The sequence below is a fragment of the Strix uralensis genome, chromosome 14, assembly GCF_047716275.1.
Source record: "Strix uralensis isolate ZFMK-TIS-50842 chromosome 14, bStrUra1, whole genome shotgun sequence".
NCBI classification, from domain to species: Eukaryota; Metazoa; Chordata; class Aves; order Strigiformes; family Strigidae; genus Strix; species Strix uralensis.
In genome coordinates this window covers 20975931-20991953 of record NC_133985.1, presented here as the reverse complement: position 1 = coordinate 20991953, position 16023 = coordinate 20975931, and the positions used below count along the sequence as shown (strand labels likewise).

The 16023-nt window shown below is 40.9% G+C and overlaps 1 protein-coding gene across 1 annotated transcript; it reads right to left on the bottom strand.

Moving 5' to 3' along the window:
- Positions 1-230: 230 nt before the first annotated feature.
- Positions 231-13577, bottom strand: CDKL3 (cyclin dependent kinase like 3). The gene is given in 11 exon segments (XM_074883504.1): positions 231-350; positions 537-592; positions 1070-1135; positions 3430-3662; positions 10684-10869; positions 11621-11672; positions 11675-11756; positions 11758-11818; positions 13422-13494; positions 13497-13544; positions 13547-13577. Coding segments are annotated over 11 exon segments (1008 nt in total).
- Positions 13578-16023: the final 2446 nt, after the last annotated feature.

The window sequence follows — 16023 nt, the reverse complement described above, 5'->3', positions numbered from 1 at the left end:
CCCAGAATGAAGCAGAACATTGCTTTAATGGCAGCAGGTTTTGCTGGGGAACCTGATACATGGTGCTTAAGTCCTCACCCACCGCTGCATGAGACGAGACGTATCACTCCCTTTTCCCTGTTTCCCTTTGTCAGGGAAGGAAAACTTGCACTATACTTCCTCTACAAGCTCTCAGTGGAGGAATGTCTCCTGCGCTGGCCGTTACCCGCTTCTCTACTTTAACTACTAGCTTATCCTTCCTCCCCTTCAAAAAGTAGGGGCTTGTGGTTTGGAGAAACATTTGCACAGTTGAAGTAAAGGCTGAGGGTGTTACTGAGCAGTTTCTCCTTTGGCATCACGTGCTCTTCAAACTGCAGCAAAACGCATTCTATGAGATAATTAGCAGCTGTATTCAAGTGACTCAAGGGAAGATTTGAGTTCTGAATTTTGAGAGGATGTTTGTATATCTGATGTAATTTTGTCTCATCACAGTCTGCGTAAGCTTTCTGTGCAACAAGACAAAGGAACGAATTAACCAATGAGTCCAAAATACTTACACTAGGAAAATAACTATTTTGCTTCAACAGCTGGTGCAGCTTTTTCTCCATTAAATCTAAAGAATGCCATTGAACAGAGGTTTAACAAGTACAGCTTTTACTATCAGTAACACCCCACAACCATCAAGAAAGGAAATCTGTTTGAAACACTTCAGAATAATGCTTGGTGTAAGTAAGGTATAACGCAGTCTCTGAAAATCAATCTTTTCACTTGGCAAATATGCTTCTGCAGTTGAGCAACTGTGGCATGTTTCTTAAACATTTATCCATATGTGCAATAAAATACGTAACAATTTTAATACGAATTCCTCTGCAGAAAATAACTAAAAGCAGGTATAAACTGATGGCAAAGAGCAGAAGTCTTGGAGCTGCATGGTTGGTCTAACTGCACTAGATCCTCTCGCACAGCCCATGGCTGGTGATGCTGCAATCTGGACGTGCCTTCAGCTGCATCACTAAGTGCAATAAATATTTCTGAATTGGGTAGTTATTTCCATATTACTCACAGAGGCACCTTTCCCCCCGCCCCCCACCTTTTTCTTCCAGCAAGGAGGTTCCTGCTTGTGTTACGATTTCCTCTTTCAACGGTGGTGTATTTGCTAACTCCGCAGAGTGGCAGGAGACTTACAGCATATAGGCAAATAATTACCAATTTCCCAGCATTTAACAGCAGAGATTAGCTGAATATCTGCTCTTCTCTGACCACCCTTCTAAAACCTGACAATTGTTTCTATCTGAACAAATTGAGAACATTTCTAAAAGAATTCAAATACTAGTCTTTTGTGGGGAAAGCTTGATATTTTAATACCAACTCCAGAAGAGCATTTTCCATCAGTAGCTCTCAGTGGGCTTTGCAAAGTCAATACCACTTCACAGATAAGGAATCTGACATGTTCAGCGACAAGATTATTTACCCCAAACCATCTCAGCCAGCAGCGCAGCAAGGAAGGAACACGATCCAGCCATCTCCCGGGCTAGTGTCAGATCCAGCTGGCCATTTAAAATGGAAAATATTTCATTATTTATTCTTGGAGGATTTGCTAGCTCTGCCTCCCTTTCACACCATTTTGGGGTTTTTGAGCCTCACAGATACTGGTTTTCCTTCTGGGATCTTCAGGGTATGCTCTTCCACCTCCTGAGCTGGGATGCAGTGAATGAAATCTGCTTTTCTCAGCTCTAACTCTAACCCCTAGCCCATGTAAGATTTTTCTGGATTGGGTGACTTTAAGCTCCCAATTCGCTGCTTACCCAAGCCCTCAAAATAAATTTATATGGGAAAATGCATTAGGAGAGGAAAAGATTTTAAAAATAGGCTAGCATCTAAATCTTGATGTAATCTCTTCTAATTGTCCCAGTACTGAGTGCGGGGCGTGGAGCTGTACCAGCCTAGTGTTGGTAAGGATGGACCATGTGTAGGATATACACTTTACAAATACTTACAAATTTCTGAAGCATTCTGAAGTGTTGGTTACACCCGGGTGATTCAAAGGTTTATCTGTAGCAAATCTACTTTCTTCAGAGGGCCAGTTTTCACACCCACACCTGATAACCCATAAAAGCAGCTGTTACAGTTAGAATCTGTCAGGCAACGCTTTATTAATCCTGCCACAGCGGGGACATCGCTCAGGCATAAACAGACTGGCAGCGAAGCCCAGGGCAGAGAGCAAAATCAGAAGGGCTGCACAGTCCTGTTGCTTAAATTTAATAAACAACACAAGATTAAATAGGAAGAAATTAAGATGTGCCCAAATTGTCTTAATTTTGATGGTGTGACTTTTTGTTGCCATTAAATATTATCCAAAACTCTGTTCATATTTCAAGATTTTATCTTGTAATTGCTTAATTTAAGTAGTTACCATGCTATAAAGCCACAAAACAAAAGATATATTTATTTTAAACTTAAACATAACAATAGGGCTCTTTATTTTTTAGGATTGTTTATTTTTTTAATATTCCAGGCTTTTCATAGCTTTCTACCATGTCCTACTCTCTATCTTAGGGTGTTTGTACTTTTTTTTGTTAGCAATGTCAGTGACCGCCTGGAAAATGCAACAGAGGAAAGCTAATGAGAAATTTTAAATATGTGACAGCAATAGGAAAAGCTATCACAATAAGAATTGGAATTTGCTTCCAAATTCCTATGATAAACAAAGGCTTCTAGACTTCACCGCTGATGAACTCGTCCAGTTTCCTTGCTGTATTAGCTTTGCTGCTCAGCAAGGTTCTGCAAATACTTTACAGACACCTCGCAATACCAGATAATTTAACAATCGGGCAGAAATTGCTTCTCCCCAGAAATACAGGATCGACAAGAGAGCCCCAACAATGTTTTACAGAGAGCCCCAATAACTCAGTTTCCGTATAACGCAAAACCCTACCAGTTTCAGTTAAACGTGGAACAGCAGTTTTTCTGCTAGTTTTTCTAGTTCCACCTTATTTTTCCGCCTCTGCAGGTAATTTATCCTCCGTTCACACCCAGCGAATACCAACAATCAAGGATACTGCCTGGCCTCTTGAATCACACTGTGGTTGCTTGGCTGTTAATGAGTAACTGTTCATCTTGCTGCAGACCCATCATCAATCAGGGCTGGGAACAGAAAACAGCAAGATAACTATAAAATATCTATTCATTTTCTGTTATGTTTTTTTGTTGGTAATTTACATTCTCTCAGTAGATTTTCCTCCCAGAAATGCATGTTTGCATGTTTTCGCTAATCTTACATTATTATGCAGATTCCTCATATGTTATCTATGTATACTAATCCCTGTAGCATGTCATTAATTCATAGCACATTCAGTTAATTTAGACATGGATGCTGGGGAAACATAATTAAAACATGACTACAGTATCATAGCTATGCAATTTTTTTAATTTTTTTTTTTCTGTAGATACTGAAGGGGCCAAAGTCATTGTAGGGGGTCTCAGTTTGTAAAGCTGGAGCTGCAGTTTCATGTCCTGGGTGAAGCAGCCCCTCTTTTCCCTGGGCCACTCTTGCTCTTTCCAGGCTGGTCTCACTGGTGCCACCACATCCTCGTGAGGCTGTCGTGCAGGAAAGGGTTCCAAGTTCAAAATGACCATCTTTGGTCGGGTTATTTTGGTCCAGATCAAGTCCTTGACCGGGTTCACTGCACAACCCCACATGCAATTAACGCCAGCACAGCTTAGGGAAAGATGTGGGACTGGAAACAAACAACATGACTTTGGGCTGCGTAAGGCAGAGCTGCTGCCAAAAGAAACATTCATCAAGCTGTACCAAATATTTGTTTTGAAACAATTTTGAAATAAAGTTTCAGAACACTTGTAGATGAAACGTGTTTAGTTGTTGGGATAAAAGGCTACAGCCAAAGCTAAATCTGGCTTCTAATTATACAGAATAAACAGATACAAAATTAGGCTCTATGAAGTCTAAATAGGTAATTTCACAGTGAATATTTAAATACTAGATATTTAACAACAAAAAACATTAAGTAAATATTTTAAAATCCTTCATGCCTGTCGTCCTGCTCGCCAAGCTACAGTCTGTAATCACTGTTTAGGAGGACAGGGGTTTCCTGGGCAATGGTGGACCACTAACTCTAGCATCTCCTCACATCACCGTAAAAGTACACCAAAAATAGCTTTTGGCTAAAATGTCCCCTCTCAATTTTTCACATTAGCTTTATTTTTGTTAATGATGCTGGGGCTAGAAAACTTAAGAAACAGAGGTAGTTGAGAAACCATACCCTGTCGTTTAAGATTTGTCACATAAGAAAATACCTTGTGTTCAAACTGTGCGTAATGTTTTTCATCTGGCAACTGTTTTCCCTTTAAATGATAAAACATTAAAACTTGAACTAAAAATAATCCTGCCAGCTGTTCCAGTTCAGGAAATTTCTATGAGCCAAGTTTTGTTGGGTTTTTGATTGACTGTTATTCCAAGTGTAAATCAGCTCAGCAATTGCTGACTCCACAATCATGACTGGTTTCCTACAATCTTCATTTACTTTGTTTTATTTTTGGAACCTATGACAAAACATCAGCTGGAACACTCCGTTCAGCGTTTTCTTAACATACCTGGAAGAAAACAGCAAATGATCATCTGCTAGAGAAATATTCCGTAAAAATGCACAGACCCCCAAAGGATGTCCCATATCCCCTAGCTGGAAGATCCTTTAACAAGTGAAGAAGGTTTTGATGCCTGTGTTTAAAACCACCTGTAAAACATGAACACCATTAGACAGGAAAGGTAGGAAAGTATCAATATGAGCAGTGTCTGAGGTTGGAGCCTGCATGCGTTTTCCCCCCCTGCACTTACTCTGGCTACAGGTGTGTAGTTCAGCAGCGTGGTTAAACCTACAGTCCACTCATCCTGCTATAAAAGTGGGTGAGTGTGTGCCTGAATCAGTTGTAGTTGGATACATGCTCAACTGTTTTGCTAAATACAGATGAAACACTGAACTGAGGTCCAATCTGAAATACCAAAGTGCAAGACAGCAGATTAAAAGTCTGCTAACTTTGTTCCATTTCATTTTGGAAATACTCTCTCAAAATCAACATTCAGTTTTCCACTGCAGTGACACTGATTTGATTCAACCCCATGAAGACACACAGCTAATCCAGCACCACTGTGTTGTAATTATGATGACACTTTTACGCAGCAATAAATACTTTAAGAAAACCAGTTCTCGCCTTCCCAAATCCTGGACCATTCTGACAGGCATTAAAAACAGCACTTCTCATCTTTCAGTAGTTCTACATATTTGTTATTCCCTCTGTGCTTTGAAAGAGAATTTAATTTTGTTTCTTGTAAGAACTTGGCTTTCAGCTCTGGTAAGAATCTGATAGCAAAAAGTGAAATGATCTTTTTAAGTTATATGAAATAATATTTTCTCTTAAAATGATATGCCAGCATCTAAAGTAAATCTGTTATTTAACAACTCAGAGAGCCAAATACCTCATGAGTAGTTCCATGGATAATGCCAGCTGTATTATTAAAAATGGAGCTTGTCAGCAAAGGACGTAACCAATAGTTTCAAGTCCTTTGCAGTAAAAAATACCGACATTAACGTCTGCATAAAAGACACTTGTACATATGGCACTCGTGTTTACAGTCACCCTGGGATTTTCGAGGGTGAAGAAAAACTCATAGCGTTATTATATCCTTGTTAGAAGTGGGTGCAGTGATGACATCTCTCCACAACCTCTGGTCTGCTGGAAGAAATCCCGTGGATTTCAAAAGGCTCCACAGCCACACCTGCTGGCTGGCGGGCTCAGCACAACACAGAGGAAGCGAACAGGAATTTTTAGAGAAATTACTCCAAAACAATGCTTAATGCTGTATCACACCATGATGCCCTCAGTGTGTCATAAAAAAAAAAAAAAAAATGTTAAACGTTTTTAAACAGTATTATACAAAGTGCTGCATGGAGGTTCTTATAAAATCCTCTTTGTGGCCAAGCCAAGTGTTCGACAAGTTAAAAATTAGAAATTACATTTCTTAAGCTACCATAACCCCTTGGCCTTTCTTTATACATTAAGAGGTGATTGCATGTTATCTGCTGTTTTGACCGGGGAGTTTGCTTTACTCAGCCTCTGTCTGGGTGGCAGCAAAATGGTTTTGCTTCCCTCTTCAATGGGTGATTTCTCCTCTCTCTGCAAAGGGCCAGATCCAGTGCTTTGCCAGGATAAATTTATGCCTCTTGAGGCTCAGCACAGTGAAGACTTGGCCAGTGTTTCTGAACCTACTCTTGTGCAGGAGAACATATAATTAACGTTTTGTGAGACATCTTATAGAACTTTAGGGAAATACAGGCTTTTGGGGACCTTTTGGGACATATTCAGGCTCCTCTGAATATCTCACAAACTCTGAATCTCTCTGAATATCACTGAATATAAGACAAGCCAAGGACAGTTTGCAATCTACAGAACTGACTAGTTTACCAGCGTGTGCATAGTTATGAATCTATATCTGTTCATGTCATCAGATTATTCACAAATTCATATCATTAGGTTCTTAAGAATCTTTTCATCTAGTGCTATTTGGTGTCCGTTCTCTACTTCAATTACCTCATAATTTTTTTGTCATTGCACCTACTTCAGTAACATCTAGGGTGTCTGGATCTTATTCTGTTGCTGTGTAACCTAGTTCACAGTTTTTGGCTCATCTTTCTGAATTGGTACAGCGGGTGGGTGGAAGGTGAGTTATTATTTTAGCTCCCAGTTCTAGGGTAGGTAAGGGCCCCAGAGTTTTATCTAAATTATACTGGAGAAAATATTCCCTTTAGGAGCATTCTGCTGGCTGAGGACTGTCCTAAAATACTCCTCTAATTTGTTAGATAGGGGTTATGAATGGACTATCAGGGTACCTGTGGCAACTACACCTCCACTCAAGGCTTTTTCACCTCCCCTGCTGTCCCTTTCTCTCTATAGCCAGTGACCTGTCCCTATATCTTTATTTCGAAATTGCATTTACGTGTGCTGCCCTGCCCTTTCTGCTTCTGCGGATGGGATTCACATGCACAAACAGAGCATGAAGTTCTTACAGCCATGCACTTTTTGAGCAGGAACAGGAAACAAGAGACAGGTACCATAAAATCATCAACTTCGATCTTCTGGCCAGCCAGGAAATTGTAGCATCTCCAACTACAGCTTCTTCCTCCAACATGTAACATCATCTCTGAGCGTATCCGAAGATACGAGGGTTTTGCAGCGCAGCTCCGGTGGATCCAGGCTCCCTGCCAGCAGTGTTTCCAGAGCTGATTTCACTTTATCTCATATTCATATGTTCCTCTTCTGCATACCTGAAGGATATCGCCCAACTTTAAGACTGCCTGCCTGGAGCTTCTTAAATTAAAGGCCCCAGGTGAGAAAGGCAGGATCCATATCCCAGTAGATAGAGACATTCTTCCACAAGCAGTTTAGAACATTTGATTCAGTTACTGCTTATCTGGGGTGATGTGAAGCATTTTCTGAGAATCTCTGCTTCTCTTCACTGGCTGTTCAGATAAAAAACAGACACTTCCAACCTAAACAAATAAATCAGATGTCTGAAATAGATGGGCTAAAACCCCTCTAAATGCATAAGGAGAGACTGGCTTCCTGTATCATGTCCTCATTCTGAAAGAACATCCTCCATCCTTCTATTTCCATTTCGCTTCCAGCTACCACAGCTGGATGATGGTGGCCACTTCCAAAGTGGGTCACTTCATAATGTCCCTTTATGCTGTCTCTGTGTGATTCATCTTAAACATGAGAAACGTAAAAGAAACCCAAATAAACACACTAAGACAAAATAAAATAAATCCTGTTGGAAGCTCTCAAAATGTTTGTGAAAGGATTTTGAAGGGTTACAAAGACTTCTGAGGAATCAAAGTAGCCTAATGGATAAACTGCTTTCCTGTCTTATACACTTCAAAGCTCCATTTCATTTTAAGTATTAAATATATTGGGTATCATAACTTAACACCTTCTGAAAATATATCTGTAACACAAAGTCAACCCATCATCAACTAAATCAATGGCTCCGGAGATTTAAACACATTTTCCACTCTCAGAGATTTGGAAGGACGCAACAGAACCAGAGAAGGAAGGAGTAAACCCTCTCGAGCACTGTAATTCAGCTGCGGGAGGAAAGCTTGGCCCCTGGTCTTTCCTTTTCCTCGTCCCCCACGAATGAATGAGATCCTTCATTTCTCTGCAGCAACTGCATTTTCTATTGCCAGAGAAAGAATGAGTCAGAAAAGCCTGCTGCTGGTGAAAGCTTCGCTGGTCTTTACTCAACAGAGGGCTTCATCATTTTTTGTTTGAGTTTTTGTGGTGTTAATAGGTTATTAGAAATGCCTGGTATCACCACTAGCATTCTGGATTTGTAAAAGAGCTTTTTGCTTGTCATTTATTTTAAGACTTAATGAACAAGCTCTCTTTGTGGAAGAAGACATTTTAGGTATGCTCTTAAAAATGAAATAGAGCGAGCTAGTAAAAAAAAATGCATCTCAATTAGATTATTCTTCCTCCATCTGCTCTCTCAGATCTTTTTATGACAGGAAATTGCCTATTGGATTTTTGATTTTGCTTAATGGAAATGGCAAAACCTAAATCCATTCCCATTCCCACTGACATCAGGGGAAACAAGGTTTGATGTCTGAACAGAACACATTTTTTTAAAAACCATTAGTGTCTGCAACTGCATCTCAGTGAATATAGTAATTATAACGTCACTGAATTTAAATTAACTTAAATGTGTATGAAACTGTGGACTGGCACTTACGCTCCTGAATCTCCCTGGCATTTCTGAAAATCCCAACTTCTCTAATTAACAGTCTCTGATATGCCACACACATCGTGTGTGGACATTCACAATTAAACCTACTGGATTCCTCATATGAGTTAGTGCGACAGACTGTAACTGAATGGGGTTTCTAATAGAAAATGCTATTTTGCAGGTTAATTAGAATAATGTATTCACATATTATATTCACATAGAATAAGAATTCACATATTCAGCTGTACTAACAGGAAGAACGCACGCTGAATTGTGACAAAGTTCTATCATGTTTCAGTCACATTGAAATAATCTTCAAATTTAGTACAAGCGATGAAATCTTAACTCGTTTTAGTAAAGTGCTTTTGAATGGATGCATTCCTGGTGTCCTAAACCTCGCTGCCCATTTCGATGCCAGAATCACTCTCCAGCACAGAAGGACAGAGCCGTGGGACAACTCTCCTCGGGAGCGATGCTCGGGGACAGACCCTGGGTAGGGAAGCTGCACGCCCTGGAACAGATTTATGTTCCAGATTTCTGTTGAGGAATGTGGATTGCAGTCACTGTGTATTAGATAGAGGGTTCTTCATTGTTGGTAATGTTACAAATGATACACAATTACTAGTAAAACTTGTTACGAAGTTTGAAACTCAGACCTCCTCTAACATACATGAGCCACGTTTGCCAGTAAGGCAGTGAGCTGGGGAAACCTTTTCCTTGCATTTATAGGATGCTGGACTTCAGGAAATACCATCCCTGAGAAACTCAAGCTCCTTATAAAATACTCTGAAGATGAGGTGTCCAACTGCTTGGAAAAAAGTACATTATGAACAGATAATAAATCAGGAGGTTAAAATAAAGATTGTATACCATATTCTTATTCTAGTATCCACGTGGGGATGGCTAAAATACATTAAAAATCTCTCATCAAAAAGCCTGCTATCTTAAAACCTGAAATGAATCCAACTCCACAACACTGCTGTATTCCTCTCTGTGCTTCCTCTCTCGGAGAGGGATATGTAAAAGCAGATCCTTCCCGCTGACTCATTCTGCTCTATAAACTATATTTGAGGTTTGAGAATAAAGGGATTATCCTGGATTGTTAAAAAGCTATTTACCTTCATGTTTATAGTTCAACATAGCCAGAATAACTACTGCAGTGCACTGTTATTATTATTACTAAGAACAATAGTAATAAATAACTAACAGCATGAATGAGAGCATACAGACAGGAATTATCACTCCTCTCTGCAATTCCGAACCTCCTCTACAGAATTTCATAACAGTAGGTGGACAATAACAAAATTTTATAAAACACAAAATAAAATCTTTAGTGGCAATTAATTACACACTTGGAAAACCCCTAACACTTCTAAATTACCATGTTCTCCATCACGTGTGATACGTCTCCAAAGTTCCACATCCTTTCCTTCCTCAGTTTTACAGCATCTTCTCTTGCACTGCTCCTTCAGAAAGGCTCTCCAGACAACCCTTCTCACTGACCATCCCAGGGGCTCAGCGCCAACACTGCTGGACATTTTTGATATGGATAATATGGAAAATCATCTGCAGGGCAAACGGGCACAGGTTATCTAGGAATACATAGATTACTATCTTCTAGAGATTTATAAAATAAATTAAGAATGATCTGTTTGGTTTATGCAATGACAGTGCTGTAAAGATAAACCTTGCACTGCTTTCACTGAATCTGGAACCAGACTCTAACGGTACCTTTGACCTTATATGTAGGTACATTATAGGTCAACATTTTAATTTAGCTTTTACATGATTATTTTCCTTTTGCTAATGTTGCATTGCATGCAGAAGTTCATGTGCAGGAAAGTGCTTCTCCTACACCAGCTGAATTACAGATGCACCCCCCCCCCCAAAAAAAAAAAAAAACCCACATATATTTTCCATATGTGTGATCTTTTAAAATCAGTTCAGGAGCCCTGTACCATCGTGTAATCACATAATCTGTATAAACATCACCAGGGGAAGCTAATGTTTAAGCAAAACCAGAATCACAAAGTTTAGTAATTCCATTTTGTGTTAACAAAATAGTGTCAGGTGTGAGATAATGGTGTATAATAAAGGGAAGAAAAAACAAAAAGCAAAAAAGAAAAAAAAACACAACACCCCCCCCCCACCCCCCACCCCCCACCCCCCCCCCCCCCAAAACAGTTTAATAAGAAGCAGGTTCTGTTTGCTTTAAAAAGTTCTCAAGACATGGAAGCATGGACTGAAAAAAACCTTCCTGCTACTTCAGAACTGACTCTTTGAGGCACACAGTGCCCTCATTTCCCAAAGTCATCAATGTCCTGATGCACCTCAATTAGCAACCGCTTGATGTAGGCGAGGAAGGAAAGAGAGCAGGATTTCTGCACAGTAGAGCACAGATTTCTGCACAGGACCCCACCCACCGACTGCAGGACAAACCAAAAGTGATTAAAAGAGACGAGATAGCCCAAAGGAGAAGGACAAGGTGGGAGTAGGGAAGGAGAAGCAGCTACTGCAGCAGCAGGGAAGGCAGCTGGCGAGGCAGTCACACAATGGGCTGGATAAAGTACTGAATATTTTTAGCTTTTAGAATTTCAGAGAGAGGTCCAAATACTCTGCAGTAGTACTACTTCTATCCAAGTACTCATCTAGTCCAAGGTCTCTACTGTGCTGTTCCAGTTCTGCAGATCATCTCAAGCCAACTGGAAATCTTAAACTACAAAACAAAACCTTTTTCTTAATAAAGAACTAACACTTTTGATATGACAAAACACTATTAAAAAAGGTGTGATCTGAAAGCAATAACATTTTATTTATGATCAATATTTCAGGTGAATTCTTACATTACTGTTGCGAAGGTACTTGATTGCTTGTAGTAACTGGAAAAGGTATTTTTAAGCCTTTTGTTATCCTATCCATGGAAATAATGGTGGCATTCATCTAGAATTGTATGATCGATAAATTCAAACACCAAGTGAAGTCTTTTTTTTCTGCCTAAATACATGAATCAGGTTGACAATATTCTTATAATGAAATTGTTGTTGGTAAAAGAAGAAAAACACTTTCTACCACAGCTTTTTATTTCAATTCCTATAGAGTTCCTCTTTAAAAGGTTCATAACAAGAACTATAATTTGCTTAATTAAAGATTGACATTATTTTGAAAATATGCTAAAAGTCTTTCTTTCTGCTCCATCAGCCTTTCTCCGATATTCAAACGTATTTTCCAAGTTACTTTTCACAATGCATCTCCAGACTCTGAACTAATACTGCTGAGCCAGGAATACAGCAAAGAAATGAGCAGCTGTTTTCATTAGTTGAAAAAATATCCTCCTGAATGTGTTTTACTTATACTAATAAATCATAGATAAGAACTCAAAGATTAAAAGAATCACATTAAAAACATGTACTATTTCACATTAAGGTCCATTTACCATTTAATTTTTGCATTACTATCTGTTAATATTTTGAAGCAGTTTTAGGTTAAAAACAAAGCTAGTTTTAACTCAGTACAAAATTATCTGTCCTTTTAATTACCTTTTTTTTTTTTTTTTTAATCAGGGCTACACTCTCCTTGGTACCTCATCTCCTTAATGCCACCGAGACCCAGGACATCGGTCTGCATTTAGAGGTAAGGCCTCCACATACACTAACTTTGAGAGAAGTTGAGGGACCCATACAGCAAAAAGTGCCATTATGCCTAATTAAAAATCGATAAGAACTAAATTATTAAAGCATCAGGTTACTGCAAAGAGTGGAAGTGGGATGAATATACAGCGTAAAAGTAAGAATCCAAATTTATAACCTTGTAATCTCACTACAAGTTATTGTTCCCATACTTAGCAGAAGTTCAATGAAATTGGAGTGAGCTGGTATCTGTGGCTAGGAGAAAATCCAACACGACCCTCGGCCAGACTAAAATTCTTGCAGACCTTTCATGGACACAGGTCTAAACTCAAATATTACCCCTGAGCTTTTGGGGGAGATCTCCCCACTGCACCATAACAATGCTGAAATATCTTTGCTAGGAAATATTTGTAGATAATCCCTCTTCTGTTTAGGGATGGCACAGAACTGATATAATAAATACACCACCCCTATTGCGGCCAAGGTGCACTGGGGATCCTGGGAAGAGAGCCAAAGCAAAGTGATGTAATCCACAGCTGACAAAAAAGGCCACCCAGGGAAGCTGGGGCAGGACACGGTGTGAGCTGCAATGCTGACCTTTGTGCCGCAGAAGCAGGAGGGGAAGCCTTTCTGCCAGTTCTCCTTTCCCTCTGTCCCGTGCTGAGGACAGGCAAGAACTCTGGCACGAAGGACCCACAGCAGCAACACCCAGGCAGGGTAATTAGTAACTCAGAAGAACTCACACACTCTTCCAATTCCCAGTTTAAACAGGGATTGCTTTTGTCAAGATCATTTCCAAACTTTGTCTCCAAATTTTAAATTTACTTTAGATGCTCATTTTAATTTGGCAGCAAAGTCTTGTAGAAACAATTTGTTTTCACGCTGGTGCGTGCACAAAGCAGCCTACAAGTCACCACACACCCTGGCAATGATGCGGGTCTAATTTTCAAGCCTTATTTTACACATTTAAAGCTGCTAACTTCGTCTGTCATTGAAATGTTTTGCACATTTAAAGCTGTAGAAACTTTACATCTCTCATTGTGGTTTTGTTAACAGATTTTTCTGATTTCTTATACAATATTTTAATGGCCTCTGTGCCATGTCCTCATGCTTGCATTTCACTGCTGTTCCTTAACTTCCCCTCCCACTTTGGCAAGGATCTCGTACATCTTCATCTGTTTTTATTTCTTCATGGAAGGACAACAGTTTTAATTAATTTGAGGCACATACAGTTCTTTAAACATGTATTTACAGCATTTCCTGCAGGCAGCAGCACTCACCCTATCCTAAACGTTTCTGCAAGCTCCCAACCCCACAGTCCAGCTGTTTTTAAACATATATGGGGACAGACAAGGATCAGTTTTTCACTCGTACACATTCACAGAAGCATCTCCAAACCCCACCTTTAAATGCGTGCCATTTAAAATGCGTAATGAACATTTTATTCAAATAAACACGGCCCCATTTTCTAGAAGAAAAAAGGTGCGACCAGCGTGACTGTGAAGAGCCCGGATATCTGTGTTTTCGCACTGGTCCAAAAATGACTAATGGCAGTTTTGAAAACGGCCCCGCCTGCGGCCTGGCCCCGCCAGCAGCCCGGCGGGCCCAGGGCCGGGGTCGCTGCGGAGGGGGCGGCCCCCCAGCGCCCGCGGCTCCCATTACGGCGAACGCTGCGCTGAGGCCTCGGCAGCCGCTTCGCCTCAGCACCGCCGCTCCAGAGGCAGGACGGGCGGAGCGGAGCAGAACGGGGCGGAGCGGAACGAACCGGGCCCCGGGGCCGCCCTCAGCCCCTCGCCGGGCCAGGCCAGGCCTCCCGGCCCGCTCTGCACCGCTAGGCCCTGCTGCCATGGCAACGGGTGGGGCGGTGGCGCGGTGACGTCAGACGCACGGCTGGGCGGGTCTCCGCCTCGCGCTCCGTGAGGGCGACGCTTCCCATCCGCGGGCGCGGGGCTGAGGGAGTTGTCGGTCTCCGCAGCGGGAGCGGGTCCTTAAATGTGTCTTTGCCTCCGCGGGTCGTGGCGTCAGGTAATGGAGGGCGTTCAGCAGCGCCGGGCTGGTGAAAGGGGCAGCTGCTGCCCCCTGAGGCAGAACTGCTATCTCCCCTGCTCTGGTCTTTGCAGAAATAAATCGGTACATACATCAAATTTGAGGGTATTCCTTTAGATTCTTGAAAAATCCCTGAAGCAGGTGCCTGCGTTAAGCCTGTGGAGAATTGGAGTCGCTTAGAACGGGTGTTCGATACCGTCTGGTCAGCCGGTTTAGTGGAGAGAGGGAGGTAGGTGGAGTAGCTCAGGGGTTTTGTCATGCTTATAGTTCCTGTAGGTAGTATGCCCTTAAGTAAATAAGAGGACGCTTCACAGAAATACAGTCAAAGAATAATCATCAGTAGTTTCCTGATAAAATAAGAGGATAGGTTGAGGAGGTCTATGCAGGGATTTTTTCCAAGTCTGGTATTTTTCTTGAAAACCTGAAGTGGGGTTGGAGGCCATAACAGGCAGGGAGGAAGCTCAGAGACTCCAGAAGAAGGGCTGGGAACCGGGGTACACTGAAGTAACACCCTTAAATCAATAAGCTGTGGGGTTTCAGAGGCTGCTTCTAGCTCTGCTGCTGCGCAGATTAAATAAGGTCCTTAATTCTCTTTACTGTGGCTCCACTTACTTGCTCCTATATTGGAGCTAAGGATGAGCGAATCAGTCATTTCTTTGCCACATGACCTGGTGGGTTATCTTTGTTCCCGAGTACTTTGGGAAGAAGGATTGTCTCCCCAAAGAGCAGTGTGGCATGGCACCTGCCATGGCAGAGTCTCCCCCTGTCACTCCTCAGCAGCCACTGCAATGAATGAGAACAAAACCAGTTTCTAACAGGTGACTTGTCTTATTCATTCCACTTATTTTGGAGTCTTGAGCTTGGGCAATGGTCATATAAATAACTTCCCAGAGGGGCACTGCAGCATGAGAGAGTGACCTGGGGAAAAAAAAAAAAAATGAAGTTATGAGGAGGATGGTTTTAACAAACAGAGAAGCAAGTAGTTTGCTTTCACTGTTAGTTCTCAAGCTTCTCATCTTATGATAGGACAAAGTTAGCCTAGAAATGTTTTGGGTTTGCAAAATGCTGCAGAAATATGTAGTGTTACTCAAGATTCATATAGAATGACTATGCTGCAAAATGCTACCTTTTTATTTAATGTCATCCCTTATCAAATGTCATTTTTTGGGGAGAATATAGGGATAAAAACTGAACTTGAAACAACTTTCTGATCAGGTTATTATACCTATTTCAGTACTATTCAAGAAGTTTGCAGAAGGAAAACATTCATTCATGTTCTAGACTGCACACTGTATAAGGATTTTTTCCAAGTTTTTGAAGCACTGTTATAGTAGATAGTTTTAATGGTTGCACAGAAGAATTGCATAGAAGAAAACCAAACCCTCAAGACACTAACTGAAAAAGTTAGTTCTGAAATTGTTGTTTCCACCTGGCTCTGGAAATTGGTGGGTTACAAGTGTATGACAAACTGAAAATGTTTGAACTAAAATGCCAATAGTGAAATGAAACAATGGCAGTGATGCATTTAAATTCATTAAGCAAGAAAGTACTGGCAATAATTGTCAGCAGATATAA